General features: G+C 34.1%; 1 protein-coding gene across 2 annotated transcripts in view; it reads right to left on the reverse strand.

The window, feature by feature from the left end:
• The window catches only part of sli (slit guidance ligand), a 148848-nt gene that overhangs the window by 15731 nt on the left and 109047 nt on the right, over nt 1-24070 (reverse strand). For both annotated transcript variants that reach the window (XM_066395308.1, XM_066395306.1), the window contains exons 3-4: nt 720-791; nt 480-551 (exon numbers count right to left, since the gene is read on the reverse strand). In XM_066395308.1, the coding sequence (XP_066251405.1) occupies nt 480-551; nt 720-791 (144 nt within the window). The remainder of the gene's footprint in view (nt 1-479; nt 552-719; nt 792-24070) is intronic.

A 24070-nucleotide genomic window follows, 5' to 3' on the forward strand; every position in this document is an offset into this window, starting at 1 on the left:
AAAGAAAAATAGGAAGCACTTTTCAGTTGAAGTAAATTGGAGCTGCTCACGTTTGTATAACATTTGTGCCATTTGTACTCAAAATTGCGTCTTAGTTCTATAAATTGAAATGGAATAATTGACAAATCTATGCTTTTCTGCTCCATTATCTTTAACTAAATTGGATGAGATGCTATTCAAAGTTGTTTGGCACCCACTCTGCATTTTGTTCAAAAGACAAAACAGGATTTAAATGACGTTGTTATACTGTGAGGCAATAAAAATTTACCTTAAACGTCACAAGTGTCGTTTCGAATATTAAATGTTCATGTTTGTTGGCTGCATAGGTGGGAGAGGCCACAATAGGGGACAAATAAAGATGTTTGGGTTGGAGATACTCAGATGTGGCAAAAACGCTTTATTCTTTTAAGAATTGAATCACAGATGTTAGAACATGGCACAATTTTGAGTACTAAGCAACTGGCCTTTTGATGACTTACAATCTCTCTAAATTTTCGAGATCCTGAAAAGACTCCCTTTCAATTTCGGTTATTTGGTTGCTTGAAAGTTGCCTACAATAAAAAAATAGGAGTAAAATAAACACATCACATCTTATATCGCAAGGGCATTACTTTATAAGGATTAAATATTACCAAAATCATGCTAATACACACCTAGCTAAAAAGAAAAACTGATTTTTTTTCTAATGAGAATGATATAACTTTTTTTTTTTTACTCACAATATCTTCAGTTTGGATAAATCTTGAAAGTCAGCCTCGTAAATGGCAGTGATATTGTTTCCCTGTAGATCTCTGAAAAGAAAGAAAACAATGCTTTAGACCAGTAGATCATTATTTAAATAATTGGAGTAAGGCTCGAGATAATTCAAATCAAGATCTTTCTTCTAGAAGAACTATTTCAAATATCGAGCATGTAACACATATCTGTATAGTATATCCACTAAGTAAGGAGGATAATATGTATCATTATTATAATGGACTGTATGGAGGTTATAATAAGCATTTTTACAATTGTCAAACCAACATTAAGTTAACCTTAACAGCCTTAACTGGTACTTATATGTATAAACTTTAGCACGGATTAAATATGCTTTTGCTCTTCAACACTTGTGCCTTCCCATTTTCAAAACGATATTTTTCTTTTGGGCCTGGATGCGCTTGTATGTTCATAGCAGTTCTGCTATTGAATTGAGTCTCCGATAGTGAGAGAAGATTATTTATAGGATAATTGATTTATTAAGTTCACAGAGAGAAATATTATAAATATCCGGCATATTTACGTACCAAAACCTCAGTCAAGATATACAAATCACCCATTTTAATTTTATCATCACTTCGTCATTCACACGTGCTTCGAAATCCTGGTTTAATATGCCAACAGACTGAAAGCCAGTTTTCTTTCAGGTTTATACTCATGTATCACGTATTGATCACAACCATAACAAACTTGAAATTAGGTTCAACAAATTACTCGTATACTGATGAAAAATTTCTCCAGTTGGAGGATTTGCACAAATTTAATCTGTAAGTCTTTCATTCCCGAAAGTCTTTTTTAGATAAAGAAGAACCATTATCTGGGGACCTTCTAATTTTGCGTTAATGCGTTGAAAAAATCCAAATCAAACCATGGATATTTTCGTACAATCGTGGGGTTTTACATAACATTAACCTATTTCCTTGCTTAAAACCTTAAAAGGTTTCCGTCGAAGGGAATTACTGGAGAGGAAGTAGGATTTGCAAGCTAAACGTAACTGAAAAATATTTGGGTTTTGCAGACGTCTCTTGATTTAATTTGCTTTCGTCCGCAAAACGAATGAGAATAATAAAGGGTGATCATTAAAAAAAAACTGAAGATGGTGAGGGATTACCCACCAAAACGTTACCAAGGATTTTCATTAGGGTCCTCAGCAAACGGTGAATGTTTTTTTCAGTTAGTTTTAACTAAATGTAGGGTGCAATTCCAACAACCCTACTTGAGTGTCGGGCATTATTCCCAAACAAAAGGAAAAAATAAAATGGATGAAAGGCTACTTTTTACTTCAATTTTCCATTGAAATGAGGAACTATCATTTTTCTACGTTCTCCTCTAATGGCGCCCAAATTAATTTAATCTTAGTATTTAATATTAAACTATTTGATGAAATCTCCGACGAATCATTCTTACATGAAACGAAAAATCTGACGGGCCTTTTAAATCAAATTCTTAGCGAATTCCCATCCGCTGAGCAAAATCCCATTATTCCATTGCTATTCTTATTCGAAAGTCTTTAATTGTGGCCTTAACTAAATTTTAACTGAATAATGCGCCGCAAGCAAACTGGAAATTTTGCCAGCGGCTTTACATAGAAGTACAGAAGGCGATGTTAAAAGGATATAGTTGAGCGAGCATTGAGAGCACCCTCTCGCATACTAAACAACTTTAAGAAACTATTTGAAGCCAGCAACCGCTCTGGCATGTTTTTGCTGTATGGTTAGCGTTTTCTAAAGGCGCTGGTAATTGCCGAAGAATTTGCTGGCAAACTCAATTTGGGCTGCAGCACAAAAGTGCGCAATTTGCTGAACGGGGTAGGAAAACTCGAGGGGGTGGCACGACCTAATCAAGTTGAATTTCATTTTCAATAACAATTTTCTGCTTAAGTCGTATAGGAAAGAAGAGTTACCAGCAGTAAGGTGTAGTAGTGAAACATCATGCAGATAAGTTTCATTAGAAAACGTATGCTTCTCCGTTAGATGGATATGACAAGCATTTCTAGTGATACTTAACGATGGCATTTAATGACAGTGGAAATTAAATTTTTGAACTTGGGAAATAGAAAACTTCAGGAAAAAGTTCTGTTCAAAATGTTTCAGTTGACAGTTCAACCATGTACAATATTAGCAAACACATGCCATAATTCCCGAAAAATTTATACTCCCTACATCCAAGAATCTGGCATCAGGGGCAAATCGGACTCAGGGATGGGAAAATGGCAAAACGTAGGCATATTAGATGCATTTCTCTGGAAGGCACTTTCAATTTTAGCACTCTTAAAGTGACAGAAATGTATGAATTCAAGTAAGATCCCATTTTCCGAAACTAAAGGAGCCATATCTCCATTAATGCGGGTTAACATTTTATTAATTAATCTGTTCTATTGTTTTATGCCATTTTGCTGATAAATCTCCAATTCCCCTAATTGATTGTATCATACAAGGTGTTACAAATTCAATGATATATTAGCATTGCTATCTCGGTAGCTAGTGATAGAGAGTTAATTAAATGGAGGAAGATTTGTGTATTTTGTCAAAAAGAAATGTAAAATTATCCGTTTACTTCCTGAGATATTCGGAAAAAAACGAAAAAACCAATTTTATTTTTCACGACATTATCGCTGATTATTTTAAAAAACTAAGAGTATTTTCTCAAGACACTTTTTTACATTCGTCAAGAAACTAATTTTATTTTTCAGTTATAACATTTCGTTTTTTAGATACCGTCATCAACATTATTTTTTTAAGTACGGTCCTGGATCTTTTATTTAATCGATCAGTATACTTTGACCTGCCAAAGGTAATGATGTATCACATTTGCCAGAAAATTATACGTTTTCGGAATTATTTGAAGTTTTTTAAAAATTGAACAGTATGCGTTAGCATGTAACTTTAACGGTACACAACATTGTTTCGTGTCTCTGGCGTTACTTAAATTTCTGTTTCAAAACGAACTTTTCAAACGAACAAAAACACGATATTCTTAATATCCATTAGTTGTGTTAGTTAAACACTAGAAATGCATTGGAAATTTACCTTCCATAATATCTTGAACATCGGCAACCTCACCCAACAATGTTCTCAAGTTTAGATAGGCGGTTAATAGAGGATGGCACATTCCAGGAAAAACAAAACAAATATGGAAGTGGAATTAGCGAACAAGACAGAGAACGGGTATTAAACGAGGTAAAAAAATTATATAAATAAATAATTAAAATTGCACAAAAATGTAATATTCAAAATAAAACACATTTTAAACAAATGCAAATTTTAGGAAAATAATAATAACTATGTTTTTATTCGACAAATAGCATAAAACATTTCTTTTTAACAAAGTATTCAGCAACAAACTGCGCAACTTTGCTTTCATTTAACTAAGAATCTAGCGCTTATAAATATCGAGATAGCAGTGTTAATACATCGAATTTGTAACACCCTGCATATTCTTCCGTAATACTTCCTCAGTAATTTCAGCCAAACTTGAGGTTCCGTCATCATTGCCGTCATTGCCGATTCGAAAATCGTCTCAACATTTTGCCGATAAATTTTTTAAATCGAACACAAATAACCAGTGCCATAAATAATTAATATAATCGTGATCGTGAGCGATTCTGAAAATCGTGGGATATCTCTTTGAAACGCCCACCCGCAGGCGTGTGCCCGTTCCCAAGAAGTGGCCAAAGTGAAGCAGACCAGACTGTCCGGAATTTATTGTTCCGAGATCGTGTGGACGGAGATGCGCCTTCTTCGCTTTTGGGTATCAAACTATAAACATCAAAGCCCCACCTATGTTTAAAGGAAATATTAAAATTATTGTTCGTTATAAAAAAATACTCGGTGCGATTTTATTGCCTGCACAATAACGGACGATAAAATCTATGAGCGGGGTCAAAAGAGAAAGCCATGAGATGCCTCTCAAAGTTTACAGATTCAGCGGCGTATATTTGCTCCTAAGTATTGCAAATGTCGGATTATAATCTCCATATTTCTCTATTTACAGCAGCGAGAACAACCGACTGCAATCAACGCAACACGGGGTATACTAGACTGTTGCATATTTAAAAGGAGTAGAACATGACCTGAATAAGAATAATGCAATTATCGTCGGTAACTCAATCCTGTCGAGCGCCTTTAACTCAATTAACAGCGGTTGTCAAATTGGCTTAATTGGTCCAAATAGAGCCGAATGCGTTTTGAATTGATTTTTTAATTGTGAGAAATAGTTGTCGGTTGTGTGACTCGAATATTGAGCATGGACCTCGCTTCGATTACGATCTGAATATGTATGTTAAGAGTTAAACTCGAAAATTCAATATCCAATGCAAAATGTATTTATAAAAAAAATATGGCATGTTATTTGAGAAAAAAATGAGTTAAGGGGAGAGGCAAACTTGTGCCTTTGACAAGCCGCCCCTTTCAATCTCTAACTTGACCCCCGCTGCTTTAATTTTTTTTTAGTTTGGGTATGAATTCCATTAGCGAACAAAATGCCAATCAACGCTTTCAGAAGGTTAGAGCGGCTCTAGTTTATGGTTTAGAATTGCAGTAAATGAATGGTTTTCGAAGCAACATAATTTGTTTGAGGCATACTGTGGTAGTGCTCCAGTAATTTTCTTTTCTGACACAGAAAGTTATTAAATTAGTTAGCGATGTACAAACAGTAGACACAAATTAAAGTGACAGTTTTCTTAACAGAAACGGGTGGTAAAACGAGTTTCATTTCGTAAGTAGTTGCCAAATGAAAGCAAGAAGCTTCATTTTGTAAACAAATAGGGCCAATAACAAAGCTATTTCTAACTAGTTACATATTATTCTTTAGTTGCATACTATTCTAATAGCGTATTTCTGTCTTGGTACATCGATAGTTATTTACAGATTAGAATATACAGAATAGACGATTAAAGATTTTTTGCATACTCAACTCAATCTTCGCTTCGCACATGACGGGAGTCAATAAAAAGCGGTTGGGTGTCGCATATCTGCTGTGTGGAGGCAATTGAGGCAGCTGTAGCTCCCACATTTAGGCAATAAATAAAAGGTTATTGAGCCAGTAAATCAGAAGAAAATGACATACAGACGGGACAAAATGGATTTAAACTAAACATACTTAATACAAAAAAAATATATACTCTAGGAACTATAAATAAAAACAAAAATACATTTAATCGTATAATAAAGCCCATTATATCGGTAAGGAAGCATTTGAGGATCTATCTTACCATTAGCTTGTTTGTTAAAAATAGGATTCTCTGTGATCAGTTTAATTTTCGACTTTAGAAGTGGAATACTGTATTTCATTTGTCAATAGTTTGAACATTCTGTTTTTCTGCTCAGTTTTTTTTCGTTTATATTGATATCGAGATATTTTTGAAAACCCTAGAAAATGAATTCACGCAAAGTTAAAAGAACCCATCAACCTTCACCAACCCTCGTATTACAGAAAAAATGAATAGAAAAACGAACCCAAGAGTTGATTTGTCAAAGAGTACAGAGTGGCTAATTTATATTGGAAATATTATAACAAAAGTGACTAGTTGAACCATAAAATGAACTACAAGACGTTTTGCCTTATTTGAAAAAATGAAGTTGGGGTTACGTTAAAACCATATTTCGAGTTTAAACTGCAGATTTGATGTAATATATCCTATTGAGCATCTATCACAATTTTGAGTTTAACTTCAGGTGGAGCTTAAATTGAAGGTAGACAACTGGGCTTTATTGCGCAAGGTATCTTTCTATTAAAAATTATTGAAACTTCATTGTAAGTATTGAAACACATTTAAACATAATTGATATTCAGTATTCAGAGAGGATTAACTTTAATAGGACCAGTTGGTGTGCTGGCACAACTTTCGCAATACCAACAAGAGCGTTTTGTTCAAAATAAAGATGTTACTTCATTGTCTACATAATCCAGGCATAAGATGAAATCATTATACTTAGCTTATTTGCTGAAAACACTTACGTTCTTATCGAAAACTGTATGTCTAATGAGGAGATCGATTTGGATCGGAAGTCGGATACTTCGAATACCTCAATTATCATTGAGTAATATACTACCTGAATGCGACTACGTAAATTTTTCATCTGGACAAATGAGTATATTCGGGAACTTTTCGGCTTGAAATTGTCAAGAATTGAACTTATTTTCTATTTCTATTGTATTTTTTTAAATAAAAACTTCTTTTGAAACGTTATGGCAGGACGCACTAATTACATGGAGAGCCAGCGAGGTAGCCCATTTTTCAACCGTATTGTTGTGAACTGCGCCCTAATAATCCCTCAGCTTTCTACTTGTATGCTAATTTTGTTATGGCGATTAAGTATTCCCATAAATCCGAGTCCAATAAAATAGTCCAGGAGCTCCTTCTCCATCTAAAAATTTCTGTAGCCTCTTAGTTTATACTGTCAACCCTTACATAATACAACTGTTTAATCACTTTCTCTCTCTGATTCATAGAGCTGTTATTAAATGTGCAACTTGCAGGCAATTTATCAAGCTAGGGTTGCTGGTATCTCCCTGACTGTAACATGTAACAATTTTGTTTGCAATGTTGTCATGTAAAGGCGACATTTGTAAAAACAGCCCGAGTTCTATATCTGACATTTTACAAGTTTTAGTACTTAGAATCGACCGAATCACGCAGTTTTAGGTAATTTATCTTGAGCAGTTATCGCAATAATGGTTCGCTGAACGATAACGGTAAAATCCGCCTTACGTTTATGAGGTTATAACATTAGCACACTCGTGTGCTACAATTTGAGCACTATGTCAATTATATGTCGTTCTAGTGTGTCGGTATTTGCTTTGATTCTAGTTTTGCCTGGATGCCTTTGAATGCCTGTTAGAAGGCAAGTATGTTTCATTTTCACAACTTTTATAAATATGACACGCAATTCTTCTTTGCGTGTTGTGGTAATGTTGAAAAGCTCCCCACAGAGGACAAATCAAGGTAAAAGTGTAAACGAAAATTTACCACTGCTTATCACGAAAATTTGCGATAGTTATCTTCATAGTAAGCTCGAATATTCATAAGTGAGCATGTAACCATTGTAAAATGGCGTTAAACAGGAAAACCACCATTGTGAAGCATGTTTTCTAACGACATAATTAACTCATATCTATATATCTCTTATCCACAGACAGTAATCCTAATTTTGCTCAGCACTGACTTTTTCTGACTGCAAGCAAACAATATGTTGCACTACCCAACTGACAATAATTATTCATTTAGTTGAATTCCCAATAATATCACATTCGATATTTCCAGCACAAAACACAAGCCCGACTGAATTTAATACGCTTTTCACACAGCCATAACATTTTGCATTTAAAATGGCAAAGTTCGCTCATGCTGCACTTTCGAACGGCTTCATTTATGTGGCATAAACAGTTTCACAGGGAATTTTTCTGGTATCTAATTGGTTATAAGTATTGCAAGCATTTGAGTTTCAATATAAACTATATGCGAGTAGCTGTTAACAACAGGCCTCCTTGAACGCTAATGAATTTCTTTAAAATTTTGATTACCTCACTCGAAGTAAAAGCACTCTAAAATGCAGCCTCTGATGCGAAGAAGTTAGAAGTTAATACCAATGTGAATGGGTTCGTTTTTTATTTTTGATTGATACTTTGGAAGTGTTAGTTGGTTTTATCAGACAATGTTTTGTGAGTTGACGGTTTGTTCATTCATATTATTCTTTGCTCACTGAAAATACTCAGAAAACTTCTTTAGCATTCAGAAAAGCATGCAATTTTAATTATTTTTATGGGGTTTTCAGGAAATCCTATAACTATTTTACTCTAAAATCCAGAATTAATCCTTTTTGACATCATAGACATTCTAATAAAAAAAGTGTGTGGAAAACAAAAATCCCGAGGAATTATATTGCGATGTGATTCGCAAATATTGAATTAGAGAGGTCATTTTTCTTCTTTAAATGCTTTCTATTAGAAGGTCAGAAGATAATGAACAAAAAATTTCTGAAAACTAAGAATATCTATAAGAATAGCTTATAAAAAATCTTAAAATGGACCTAACAGCTTCACATATTGGTAAGCTATATCTCTAATTTTTGCTCAAACCTGTAGTGGACTTTAAGGGGAAAAGTAATTTTCGAAGGGACCCAAAGTGAAATTAAGAACTCTAAAAATTGAAATAGAGATTTGTCTCCGGGTTTTTGATCAAATGTAAACGATTTTTAATTGAGATTCCTTCTGTCTTAACCTTTAACTTTTCTAGTTTTCGAATAACCCCAAAATGTAGATAAGAGAGAAGCACTTTTCTAGGCATTGATTCCAGTTTTTGAAGAACTCACAGAATAATTATGTATTTTTACAATTTTTAAGGAAAAATATATTCAACGTAAATGAAGATGTCTTTTTAAGAATGTCAGAATGTGGTACAAATGTTTGAAGGAAATCAAAATGGAATTAATTAAACAATTTCTGAGACTTCTTATTTAACAAAAATATTGTGGATTTTTATGGATGTATTTTTATGGATTTTTATGGATTTTTTTATCTTTTCAAAGATTAGACAAATATGAAAAGAAAACCTGAAAACTAATGAGAAACTCTGGAAGTTTTTTAAGAAATCCAAAAGTGATTTACATTAAAAGTGGATTTTAATGAAGATTTTTCTATTGAAAAGCCTGAAAAGAGATAAATAAAAATCCTAGGAAGCTAAGGAGAAACCCATTAAGTTTTTATGGAAGCCAAAAGGAAATTCCTTTTGCATATTCTCCTCACTAAACTCATGTCAATATGACCCCACTAACACATCTAAGTTTCTATAACGTTTCTTAAGCAAAGTGCTGCATTTGATGCTCTCTTTAATACTTCCCACCAACTTCCCACTCGCACACTCATATCAAGGTACTGTAAATAACTGAACATACACGAAATACTTTGCCATAATATCCTTAAAAGTTCATTTTACAAAGTTTTCTAGAACTCGAGACGAAGTTTCCTGCTAAAGCTTTCTACCTAAGCATGGATTTTAAAATATGGCCGTTAAAATATGCCTGTATACGGGATAAGTTTTAACAAGATTTTTATTAGCCATTCCGTTTAATAGGATCTTGCTTGCGAAAGTTATATTATTGCTGGTGCATAAAGTATCTTCATGGGGATATCTCCAGTATTAGTGTCAAAAATGGGCGTAAACAGATTTAACTTTGATGGAGAATCTCACTCTTTCGTTCGTTTCGCTATGATCATTAACATTCCCAAATCGTTCTTTTCCACGCAAAACATTATTGAGAAACTTTCTTCATTAAACATAGAGCATTGTCATACCTCAACTTTTTCTTTTTTTTTTCACGTGGGATATATGTATATGAACGAATTGCGTGTGCCCAACAAATAAATATTGGGCTTAACCCATATTTTTGGACATGATTTTTTAGAGGTGTTAGGCAAATTAGGCAGGGACCATTCATCATAATTATGCATATTTCTATGGGATTAACTTGTATATTTACTAGTTTCTTGGCAAAGCGTCGTGTGACAGGTGGATTTATTCTAGGATTAAGGACATTGCCTGCACGAGAGAGGCTTAGGTCAAAGTTTTCTTGCTGATCATTATTTTAAGGTCAGTAAATATGACTTAATTTTCTGCACACGAATTTCAGTCCTAGAATCATCATTGTGGGTTATCTCTCGAGTGGAAGAAGTTGAAACTAGAATGGAAATTTCTATCAATGTGCCAATTTATAGAGAAAATTAATTATTGTGGGTATCATTGTAAATCCAATTGGTTTCAAATTACTAAGATGTCTTGAATACTATCGGTATTTCTTCATCTTCTGAAGAAGTTGCACAACTGCAGCTATTTTTTTTAAAATGCATTTTCCGGGTTCTTTAATGACCCGATTCATACGAATATTTCTTCAAAAATCTAAAGAGTTTCTTTGTGTGTGTGGGTACTTTAATACCTATTGAACTGATGCAAGTTTCGACCACTTCTCGTATCATTTAAAGTTTTTAGAAGATACCAAATTTATCAGTCGCATACAACGAAGAAGAAGAAACTTTTTGCAAAATACTTCTTTTTCTTAAGGATATTTTAGCCCTCAATTCCTTTTCACCCTTTATTAATTTTAATAGCTTCTAACGTAATTACGCTCGCGATCATTTGAAGTTATAGGGAGCCTAATTACGTTAGAATGTAATTGTGATATTGCAACCTTTAGTGAGCGGGTATAGTTTGTTCCTATTCTTCTGTAATGGCACTTCATTATTTAAAGTTCCTATTTCGAGTTTTATATATAGGGTGACAGAAATAAGTTCCATAATTCGAACGAGTAACAGAACTCATCAAAAGCAATAACTTTTGTCAAACATGCTTTTTTTAACTCATATTTACTTTCGGTATTTTGATTTATTAAAACCACTCTATGTAACCGCCTGTGGATTTAAAAAAATCGAAGTACACAGTGTTTTGTGGAGGTTTTATTATTATTATTTTTTTACTAGCCGTGGTTTAACTTAATGCACAACGAGGCTTGTATTGTTTACGATTGATACGTATCGTTTCTGCTATTGTGATAGCATTTGAAGCTATTGTGAAATTTTGGCGTAAAATGGTGCGTTTTGTAAATAATGAGTACACAGATATGGTGTTCGCTTATGGGGAAGCCCGTGGAAACTTTAATCGGACTCGTAGGATTTATATACATTTTTTGTAGAAAAGTCAAAAATTTAGTTTATTTTAATAGTAAATAACGTAAAACCCCAATAAACAGTACATTTCTCCTCCTTAGCTGCATGCGTTTATTGATTATTCGAAAAACAAGACATGCACATCAGACACCAGGCAAATCATTTAGTAGATACAGTTTCGTCTCAGATTTGAGATTTTTCATTTTTAAAAACCTTTTATTTCAAAAACGATTACAAGATTTAAGCATCTATATCAAAGTCGACTTATTAACTAACTGCATTAAGGCACTCTTAGCTTTTATAATAAAATAATGCTGATTCCACTCTTGGTTTCATATTCTGTCTATAGTTACGTATACTGTGTATATATCACATAGGTAATGCAATATTTCTAGGGGTAAATGGACATATAACTATACTTATGCGAAGGTTCCGAAATAGGATAAACAATTTTAGAGGCCATAGGCAGGTAGTGGAATTGTGATAAATATTTTAATAAATTGAACTAAGAAACTGGCTTTTACACAAGGAATGTATTTGAAAAAGATGTTGCTTTTTAGGAGTTCCATTATTGATTTAAATTATGACACTTATCCCTGGATCACCCTATATATGAGAAAGAAGTAAATTTTGAGAAAATTGTCTTTCTGCACAGAAATACTTCAATTCTTAATAAATTTATGTAAAGCTCTTCTGATGTAATGGATTTTGATTTTGAACCTCTTAAACCGAAGCTCTGACATTGATCCTTTGAACACCTTAAATAATTAGGATTGTTATCATTCTCTCAAAATGCGTTTTTCGTCATTCAAACGTGATATTTCTTGGTTATCCAGTTCCGCATCAGTCCTCTTCCAAGAAAAACCGAACTAAATTGAGAATTTTTCCGACCCGATATTGCTAAAAGAAACTCCATGAGCTCCTGGGTATATCGAACTTCTATAGAAGGAGACCATCCTACCCAAGCGCCAAAACACCAGGGACACCTTAATGAGTTGCTAAGAAGTAACATGGAAGTGAGAAGTCTTGTTATATCAACATGCGAAGCATTTAATTTCTTTGCCATCTTTAATGTTTTTGCCAATATTTCCCATAATTTTTAGCGTTTCTTGAGGTTGGTTCTATGGTACCATGTTCTTTACCTTCAAATATTAAAATTCTGGTATTGACAGCTCCAAATTCAGACTTTCATTTAGGTAATTAGTTCAACGTGTTTACCTTAAACTCCTGAATATTTAATTCTCCCAAAAAGAAATCCCCACGATGCGCAAAGTAAAAATTCAATTAAATCCTGGTGTTTGCGGCACAAAGCGCAAAACCTACCAAACCATATTACGTATGAAAACAAATAATAATTGTTTCTCTTTGAAGTCGGACCTACAGCATTTCAGCCAATTTTAACCCTTTTATACGCGCGCCATTTGTTCGTGTCGGATTAATTGCAATTGCTGTTGGTGAATTTCAACATGGCTTTAGTTAAGCTCGAATATGTCAAAATTCCCATAGTTCCCAATTCTGGTTAGAGCCCATGAGTCGTGATACAAAGAAAAATACTTTTCTTATTGGCCAATTGAGAGCGTTATAACTTATACGTAGAAGCAATTAATTTACGTCTCTTTTATAAAATGTCAGACTCACTCGTTAAATTATTAAAGTTTAATCGAATTACGAATGTTCCGAGCGAAGGAAGATTCGGTGTAATTAATTGATCCTAACCCCCATCATGAGCGCCTGTCTACGCACACAATCATCTGGATTTAACGTTAAATGAATTAACATGTTTCCCAATTGGTCATTTAATATGGACGTGGGTTTTCCGATATTGCTTAATCAACATTTGAAGGTTTACCAGCCCTGGAAATATGAACAAATTTACTTAGTTGCGTTAAGGAATTTTCTGGACTAGGAAATTACTAAGGATTTATCTCCTCTTTGTTAAGGTAGCTTTAAGTGCTTGGGATAAAATATCGAGCCCATTACGCGGTTTAAACTGATGGTGTTGTTTTTGAAACCCATTTTTCTATACTAACTGTCGGAACTGTAGTAAAAAATAATAAAACCTGTAAGGTGTCAAGTTACTGAAAAATATTACAGCGATTTAACGCATTCATCACCAGATAGGTGGTTCATATTACCGTGGAGTTGAATAAATTAAAAGAGACGAGGCGGGAAAAATTGTTGATTATTAGTACTTGGATAGAATAGAAAGTTATAATTGGTTTGTTGATTAAATATCGCCCTGTCGCGTTTCTGATGGGATTTAATCATAATTGAAACACATACGTTTCAACAAAATCCGTCTCAACTTAAGGAATTCTACGCTTGAATTTATATTCCTTGATAATTATTACCCATGGACTAATAAAGGTTTGATATATTCTTGGGGAAGTAGCTCCAACACAATATTTCGTCCTATCTTTGGATCTTTAATTAACACGGCGATACATGCATAACATTTACGTGCTACAAAGTCGGTTGATATCTTGTTACCGATTTAATTAAACTAACTGTTCTTAACAGTGGTAACAAATTAGGAAAAATTAGTGAAGTGCATATTTTAACATTCATTAAGAAATTACAAGTTTAAACAATGCATAAATTATGTTGCGAAGTAATACTTGAAATTCAGGAAATAGGTAGTTTTTATTAAAGATTGACCCTTGGGTATCTCAAAAACGTAGGAGGATTCCTTGAATTTTGAGTAACTAAATCTTACTCCAATCTAAGTAAGGATGAATCTTTGATCTACTCTGAACATTGAACCAATGAGACCTAAACGTTTTTGATTGGGAATTGTGTAATTTGTAGAGTGGCCAATGGTTTATGTTCTCGCGATCGAATCAACCTGTCATGCCACGCTTCTAATTTTATGGACTACAAGAATTTTGCTTTGGAAATTTTTATATACATTCTGTTTCTAGTCTAGTGCCACGGGATCATCTAAGCCAAACTCGATCCAAATCCCACTTAGATTAATTAATTCTCATTAGACTTGCAATATATGTATTTATTTCCTTCGTCTGGAGGACCGACAAAACCGTTCCAAATCACGAACAATATTCCCACTACGAGCTTGCAAGAACTTTCATGCTCATTCCCATTGCATTTTCAGCATTTTCAATGTGTTTGGTTTGAATAAATATTTCAGCAAGCTTTTAGAAATAAGGCCCGGTAGGGCATTTTCGCCCCATGAAGTGCATAACCCTAAAGAGCGATGCCGTCTTTTTCAATCGAATGCATTTGAAAGGTCATTTATCTTCATATGAAGTGTCTCCGGCATGGAAACGTCGTAAATTTTAGGTATTTCCGCGAGAATACGTCCTAAGAGATTGCATGGCCCAAAGGTAAATAAATGTTCTCCGAGTGCAAGTGAAATATTTAATATCGGTCGGTAATCACTTCGAGAATTGCTAACCACGAAATTGAGCCTGATTTTCTGTCTATAAATTATTTATTGAATACCGAAATGTTTCAAATGTTCAAAGATAAAAGTGACCGAAAAACAACATTGGAAGATAGGACCGTTCATTAAATTAACTGTATGATTATTTCGGTTCGGGGAAATTACTAAAAATTATAGGACAAATTGTAGGAAAACACAAATGTGAAATTATAGGGCTAGACAAGAAATTGCCTTTCTATTGCTCTTGCTCATCTATATTGCAGTAAGCCTTTAGTGGTTTTTATCACACTAATTCCAGATACATTTCCCAAATGTTCATTTTAATAAATGATCATGCAAAACATTCATAGTTAGATTATTTATCCAAGAACTATAAGAAAATTAATTCAACATTCTTTTTATGATTTGCCGCCTCGGTCGATTACACTCTGAATAACTATGTTCGTAATTTTCGTCGTTGATTTTACCCTTTTAAAACAAACGCCCTCAGATGCAGAAATTGTGATTCACATTAGATAAAATTAAATCTTCGGATAACTGTTCCAATCTAGTTTTAGTACATTCAAAATAATTTATCTCTTAAAGATATCAACATGCAGATAGATGAGAAACCTCTACTCTTAAATCTAGCTCTTCTAACACTGTATCTAGAACTTGAACCTTTTCTTGATCTTAGTTTTTGCTTTGCATAAATTTTGTCTCATTTCTGGATTTTTCGGAACGGAACCTTCCTGGTTTCTCTATCTGATTTTTATTCAAAGCTTTCCATTTCGTATTTCTTGGTATTCTGCCCTATTCATATGTTAATTCCACCTTTGATTTCCTTCAATGGTGGCTTTTTTCAAATCAGCAGCTGCAGCAGCTGACGCATTCCTCGCAGTTTCCGGTTTGAGGTTTGAGCTTTTTCATTCAGGTTTGTTCAAACCTGGAACGATTTTAACTATAAATCAAAGATTCAGAGATACTCAGAATCCCAGCTTTCCTTGATAAGTAACTTCTTGGGTTACTGTGCCAATTGACTTATACATTCAAAATAATGAATCTTTTAGAGCTATCAACATGCAAGTAGTCGAGAAACTTCCAAAGTACAATTTTATTATAATAATAACATTTCATTATAGTTTTATTATAATGTAATATATTAAAAGTGTTAAAAAATTTACTTCCAAACATCTTTCTCAATGTTTATCAAGAAACTTCTAGCTTCCTCTGAAGTCATAACTTTACTGATGACTGTTTATAACAAATTGCTGTAAACAGCTTTTAGTATCATAACAAATCTTAATGCACAAGACCAGGAAGTGGTAATGACTATTTTTTTCTCACACCCAGCAGTAAATAACGGCAAATTAGTACTAATTACTCCAACATCTCGTTTCGGTCTGATGAATTCTGGTCGTGATGTCACTTTCAGTCGAGATTCACGTACATCAGTTTTATAAAGTACCCGGTTACTAAACCGACTTGAGTACTTCCCGTTATGGTTAAACTCCATTTAAATGAATCTTCACGCATGCATGAATGGTGTAATTCCTCACGAAAAAAGACTGGAACCATTAACGTGGACACCCAGACCCATTTCGAGCTACGGTCCTTTCAGTTATAAATAATGGGACTGCGCTTCTTGGTTATCAATTAGGACCTCGTATTGAGGTGGTAAGTTTCAGAATTACATGAAGAATTTTGTTTTTTTTCATGCCTACAGTTGTTGGGATGCTGATTTCAGAAAATGTGTTAAAATTTTTGAAAAACTCTCATTTCTGCAATACCTTAGCATAGAACAACCAAATTCTGAAAATATATTTCTTTTTTTTTACGATTTATTTTTATTGATTTTTAGTGTTTCTAATTTCGAATATATAATTTCTTTCAAAGGTCCCAGAAAAAAGTTAAATGTGTTAACTCTGGTGAGCGCGATGGCCAATGTAGAGTTTCCCGAGCATTGATACTGAATTACGGAGACGCACTTTCATGCATATACCACATTTCACGATGTAACATACGTATGCGTATATTTTCTGAGCCTTATACATCAGCAACCGTAGACATGAAAAAAAATTGTTTTATGTCTATTGCATTGTAGATCATCTCGCATAGTCTTTTAACAAAATAGTATCTACAGAGGGAATTTTATAAGCAATTTTTAATTATATTATACACACTCCTCACTCTATTGACAGTGTAGTTCTTCCTATATAAAACCTGTCACATTCATGAAACGCTAAGGCTGCATTCTTGCATGCCATTCCTTTGAAAGTTACTTCTTAATTTGTTGAAGGTTGCATCAGTGGGTGAGGAAAAGAAAAGGGAGCACCTGATTACAACACGATATATTACAGACTACCTATTAAAAAGGAAAAAAAGAACACATACGAAAAGGAACACTGAAAACGCTGACCCCGCATATACATTTGGCGGGCCGCCTTATCAATATTATTGCTTTTAGGCAGATTAAGGTTTTCTTTCTTCAATATAATTTCATCTAATTTTAAATATTGTTGCAATTTTGTAATCTAAATACATTTAGAACGAAGACATACAAAGACTAGATGGAGTAGCAGATTGTCCATGTAATACATGCAAGTTAAATTCGTATGTCAGTAATAATTACATCCCGTTCAGACGACAATCCAATTTGCCATTTTAGGTTCGCAATAATTAGATATATAGGGCAGGATAGAGCTTATTATTAGGTTACGTGTCCCGCCCCTTTTTAATGAACTGCAAAGAGAGAGTGCTCACCGTACGTTTAACCCAATTTAGTCGAGCTTTTGCCCCCATTTTTAAACAATATTGGTTCTTTATTAAAAGACCCTAGAACTTTGTCCGGTATCTGGGTCGAGACGGAATAACAATTAAATTAATTACTATTCCCTCTTTTATGCATACATATATCGAAATTCTTCCACTTTACAGCGACATGTTTAAAAGTAGTTTTGGATCGTCACGAAGTCTTTTACCATGTGAAGCCTCCCCAAATCCCGTCCACATTTCCATAAACATGTGCAAAATGAACAGGCGTCGTTCACATACCTTTGGGAAATTCGAATTATGCATATCAACGTCGGTTCGAATCAAAATGCGTCGTCTGGCTGGCGGCGTTCGAACCGACCAAAAACTCAATTATTATTTTCATTTGTGGCCCCCGGAAATCACAACTAATTTGCTATCTTGCACTGACTGGAAAATCAAAGCTGATAATGGTGTCCCATGGGATGTACATGCACCAGGTCCCCGTCGAATCGGGCAAGTGAATATGAAAATTTAAGCATGTAGTCAAAATTTGCATCTGCGGTGGATGGAAAATGAAAATTGCCAGTAGGGGAAAGGAATTTAGGGCTAATCTTGCAAGTGTAAATACATGGACAGGGCCATTTTCCAAGCACTTTCTAAATAAGACCTGGAAATCAACTGAACAAAGTTAAATTTAAGGAAAACTCGTTAGTACTGGAGGGATGCGGACTTACAAATTGCCAAGATCTAAAGAAACCTTTTTCGAATTTTTTTTTAACTAAATTTGTTTGGAATCGTCTTGATTTGTTGCAGTGAAGGATGAAATTAATACAAGTTGCTAAGGCAACAACCCTTACAAAATCTCTATTGGATTATTTTGATTTGTCTCGTTAAAATACAAATTTACTGCCACAAAAATGGTTTGAAATTACTCTATATCTGATAAAATGACAGCGATTTACAGAGAGCTCAAGAAATGTCTAATTAGGTGTGAATTCGTATAAGCATTTTGCATCCAATGCACCGTCCGGGCACCGTCTAAAGGTTAAGAAACAGTCCAAGTCGCTCCGAACACATCTGAACGCACCAAACATCAGAATATTTTCAGTAAATTGTAAATCCTACTTGTTGATATCGTTCTTTTAGTGCGTAGGTGAATATAATGCATTTATAAATTTTGGGAATTATAGGACCCACCAGGCATGTAGATTTTGCAAAATATTCTGTACTCATTAGTGGGAAATTTTTAAAATGCGTGCTGTCTATCCATACTTTTTAACATCTCCGATATTTATATCGCAAAAATTCAAGTGAAACATCCTCTTATGTCGAAACATTTTGTTCTGTATGGAAAACACCTGGTGTTTTGACAATTTTCCAATTGTGCAATTTTGAAAGATCCTTAAAATAAAAATTTCTTAAATTGCATCTTCAAAACTCCAAGACCTTAAGTGAATCCAGGTATTCAGAGTCAAAATCAGATTCATATCAGGAAATTTGGGCGAGAACCATCAGCCCATAAAGTTTGCAATATTTTCTAAATTTTATTATACCTCTATGAGCTTTATAAATCTGTCCAGATCAGATAACAGTAGCTCTTCTAGTTTCTGAGATATTGGTCACTCTGACACTTATTTTCGCAATTTTATACCCCCTTGTAATGAAATTTTCTTAAGCTGCAATGTCAAGGAATACTGATATAATATAAAAGATATCAGGAATCTCTAATGCTTAAAAATCTCTACGTGAGATAACAAAGGAGGAATTGGCGATCCAGAATCGAATGAAAAATCAACCGAAAGAGCACCTTTAACTGCTGAAGGCCATTGTTTGTTTTCCAATCACTTTTAATTGTTTTAAATACTTTAATTATCTCGAAGCTCATTAAAACACGCATTTTATTTTATTATACGATAAACACAAAAATAATCATCCTGTCTAAAATCGAATAACGGCGGAAAAAATCCGTAATTAACTCACTTAATTAACGGGATTTAATTGGAAAGTGGATACTTCGCAAAAGCAATCACCCCGCGGACTGGCTTCCAGACAAGAAATAAAGAGAAACAAAGGCAAACTCGCGAAAGAGAGGCATTAATTTATTTTTTTTCGAGCCCGTTTTAATCGGCATTTAATTGTTTTAGGTGTGTAAATATTTGAACATTGGAAATTATCTATTTAATTTCATTTTGGAGGACTAAGAAGCGTTAAAAACAAACTTCCAAAACATAAAAACTTCGCAGCATTCCGGACAAGAAATTGAATAATTGATTTGAGTCGGGAAATTTTCGGGAAAATTGAAAGAAAGGCCGAATTTCCACACCGTGGGACACACACAAACTTTTCCCAGAGGGCTGGAAAATCAATTATAAACTTTTTAATATCTAACAAAAGAGCTGCAATAAGTTATTTTCTGCCTTGAATTTGGAGCGAATTTTTGAATTCAGTGAATTAATTATATAGTGTTTTCGTGCTGGATTAAACAACAGTGATGTGATATTTTTAATGAAAAACGATAGCAAATATTCATTGTTAATGAGTTTCAAAAGATCTTCTCTTATCAGGACCAGCAAATACCTTTTTGTCTTGAATTTGTTGTCGCGTGGCTATCTCGCAATTTGCATTTTAAAACTCTTTATTTACTTATAAAGCAATTTTGGGAAAGTACACAAAAGCCCGATATTTTCATTATTCAGGCACCAGTGCGGTTTAATAACTAAGACGTTGTGTAAAGAAAGGGTGAAAACCGACGAATTAGGATGTAAGGAAATGGTCCTCCATCCAAGACAATGTGTTTAGCTTTGCCGAGTTCCGTAAACCCTTCATTGAAATTGAAATAAAACCTCAATAGGTGTGACCTAATTTAATGAAATTAATCGATATGGTCTGGCATTCTTTGAAGTTCCATAATAAACTGAAACCAAAATATTTTGTTTAAAGGGAGACTATTTGATTTAGAATAAATATTTGATTTTCATTTACTTAGCTCAATACACGCGGACATTAATCGTTTATTTGTGAAAATTTATTTATATGAAAAATATGTGAATCGGCCTTATTGGTCAGGAATACATGATTTTAATTACTGGAAATGAAAGAAATGTGTAGCAATGGCTGAAAAAAACTGAAAAACACGAAAAAACATGTAGAAAGCAATATGGAAATTTATCAAAAATAATAGGAGATGTTCAAAGGAATGCGGTCCCTAAGACAAGTCAAATGACTCAAAATGGAACAGGAGATGAAGAATTCATAAGAAGACAGGACTTGATGAAGGGAAGATATTCAGGAAAAAATTACATTGTGTCTTAATATAAATCAACCACAATCAGTAAACATTTTCTGCTGTTTAGAATATTTCAAATTCTAAAAGGAATTGGCAGCGTATCAAGAAGGTTGACAACCCTTTTCTTATTAAAAGAACAACCAATTTTTACCCGTGCGGCTTTTGCAAGTTTCCAAAAAACCAGAAAAGCTAAACTTCGACGTCGTTTTTTTTGCTGTTTAATATGTTTAGGCCATGTGTGCTTCTGGCTTGACTCGAATAAAAGTGCCAATTTGACAGCGAATAAGGGAGACGATGCACCATTTTTAGAATAAAAAAACAATAAAATTTTTAATCTTTCAGGATTGAGGTTTCTCCAAAAATGCGGAAAAAAATTCGAAGTATTTTTTTAAGGGTTTTTTAAAATTAAAATCAAATTCAAAATTCCTTTAAAATTAATTGTCAATTTTGGAATTAATTCAATATCTCTGAAAGGAAAATGTTCACAGAAAGACATTCTTTTCGTAAAAATATTGTTTGCTACAAATAGAAATTATAGTACTTTTCTCCTTTATCAAAGTCCCGATTTTTTAAATTATTTCTCAATTAATATTTCAAAAATAGTAAATCAGGTTGAAGGGGTATGAATTGAGTTTTTACGTTTATCTCTAGCAATAATTTTTTTAATTCCGACTTCCATTCATTTTATCAATCACCATCAAGCTTTCCCTTCTCCATAGCTGTGTATGTATACCTACTCCAGTTGCCACTGTTATACCCACGTTTATGTTCATACGCTCATTCATCAGTAACCATCTTAGATCATCAATCATAGTGCGTATATACCACTTCTTTAATATTAAAGTACCTACTTCCACACCTAGCGATTTGAAATATGGAATGGCCACGCAATGCTGAATAAAACAAGCTGTCTGCCGCATTTATCTCTCCTCTTAAGCATTCAGCATTACATACCCACTGGAATGCATTGTATTCATCATTCTTCTTAAAAAAACCTATAACTCATTTGTCAGTGCTGGTTTATTACTCCTAGAATAGTGTTATCATAGGACCAGTTGTTGAATTCTTCTCTGTGTAAACCTAAGGGATAAACTTACTTCACCATACCTTTTTTCACTCCCCTAAGTGTAAATCTGAACTGATTTGAATAATATACATTAGGAACTCGCCCCGATAATATTCAGCCTCACTTTGCTATCTTTTCCGGGGGAATCGAAAACACAATGCCGTGGGGAAGACGTGTAAATGAAATTATGCTGATCAGGCCCACTGGATGTCATTTTTAATCAGCGCAAAAAAGCAGAGGAAAGGTCTTGTATTATGGAGAGGAAAGCCCCCTTAAGAGCTTTTCTCACAATGGAGACAAAAAGATTAATTGATTGTGCACTCTGAATAGAAAAATAATATTTTACACGCCGCTGTCTGGAAGCATTTTGTCTTATGTTACTAGTGCTGTAATAGTCCAAAACAATCATGGTTAATAACGAGCTCTCTATTGTTAATCTAATTACAAGCAATGGGAAGTAACAACTTAAGTCTTTTGATTGTCCCTTCTAGAGCTCTTACGTGGACGTTGGTCTTTGTGCCAAGATCCCCTGTATTTTTCTTTATTGCTCTATGGGATTTTAATTGCGTAATTACCGGCCATAAAAATGTCATTTCAGGTTGGGTAATTTGTTGGTCACTGTTTTTGGTTTTCGGTTCTCCCACGGTCAATACAATGGATTTGCAAAGGTATCCAAATGTTCCACAATTACTGCTCCTACGTAGACGAAACAGGTATCGGTGTAAGAACCATAAATAACGCATTATAGATTTACATTGAATGCGTGCAATGAATTTATATGTTGCAAGTAGCCTATTCCGCGACTAAATGGCCCGTTTATGTTTTATGTTTCCTGCTTGAGCCGATCAATTAGTGCCAAGTTATTTTATTTTATGAATGGGCTTCTTAAGTGGCTGCGTGAGCCCGAAATAATTTAAACACTTTGTTCGCATTATTTGCTTCATCTATGAGCAACCACGTATTCACGCACCTGTTCCTCAGTGCCGAGAACTGGTCAGCTGGATGTTCTTAGTTAACCAGGTAAAAGTTGTTTTTAGAAGGGCGGAGCAAATGGAGCATACCTGCCTTGGTTCTAAGAATGAATTGACTTTTGGTATTTCACGGGTAGTAGAATAAGGCACGTGGTGTGCACGCATTTCTGTATCACACGTTAGAGAACGGATCGAACTAAAGATACATAATTTCCCTGTATTTTGTAGAGAGGAAACACTAACCACGGACAAATAAGATCAAACTAATTCGAAAGTACCATCATTTTTCAGGGGCCATTTGGAAGTATTCTTGTGAAAAATATCTTGAAAAATTATCAGATAGGTTTAAAAGATTTTTTTTTAATTCTCCTAGCCTTAAAAAGTATTGCTAATTTTCTTACGTCAAAATGTTAATATCTTGGTAGTTTTACCAAGAAAATAACACTCATGACTACAGAGAAATTGATCAATAATTTGCTCTGAATTCTTCATTTTTATGGACATAGAAGTCTCGGAATTTAATTCCTTTTTTATCATAATATACTCCCTAACATAAGATTCAGGGGGGCACTTTTTCAGTGTAGGATGGCTGCTCTTCGAAATCTAAAACGATCTTAAGCAATAATCACATGTTTCGATGAGCATTCAATAAAAAAAGCGACTTTGTACCATAATGCTTGAAATACGTTATCAGCATTTTTTTTGTTCTGTCTTTATCTGCATATTGCAAATTCTATGACTTGTTTAATTGTCATTTTGTTATTTTGTTCTTTCGTTAAAATGCCTGCAACTCCTGTCGTTGCAGCAAAAATTGTGGCGGCTACTGCTAGGAACTGTGGAGTAAGTCTATCTAGTGTGCAACGATGCTTCAGTGGTATGAAGAGATTGAGCTGCTCACTCGAAGACCCGGATCAGGACGAGGAAGAGCTATAACAGCTAAAGATGACCGCTTTCTCGTTTCTATCGCTTTGTCGAACCGAATGACTACAACAGTTTCTCTTCCCACTCATCTGGAAGAAATGAAAAATGTAAACGTAAGCAAGTGGATCGTTAAGAGGCGACTTCACGCTGCTGGATTATCCTCTCGATTAGGGCTATAGTGCTTGCGCTTTCTCGTGTACACTATTGCGAGGTTGAATTTTGCACGAGAACACTTGACTTAGACAGTAGAAGATTGGAGTCTCCTATTGTTTTTC

Source organism: Euwallacea similis, chromosome 11 (assembly GCF_039881205.1).
Source record: "Euwallacea similis isolate ESF13 chromosome 11, ESF131.1, whole genome shotgun sequence".
NCBI lineage: Eukaryota > Metazoa > Arthropoda > Insecta > Coleoptera > Curculionidae > Euwallacea > Euwallacea similis.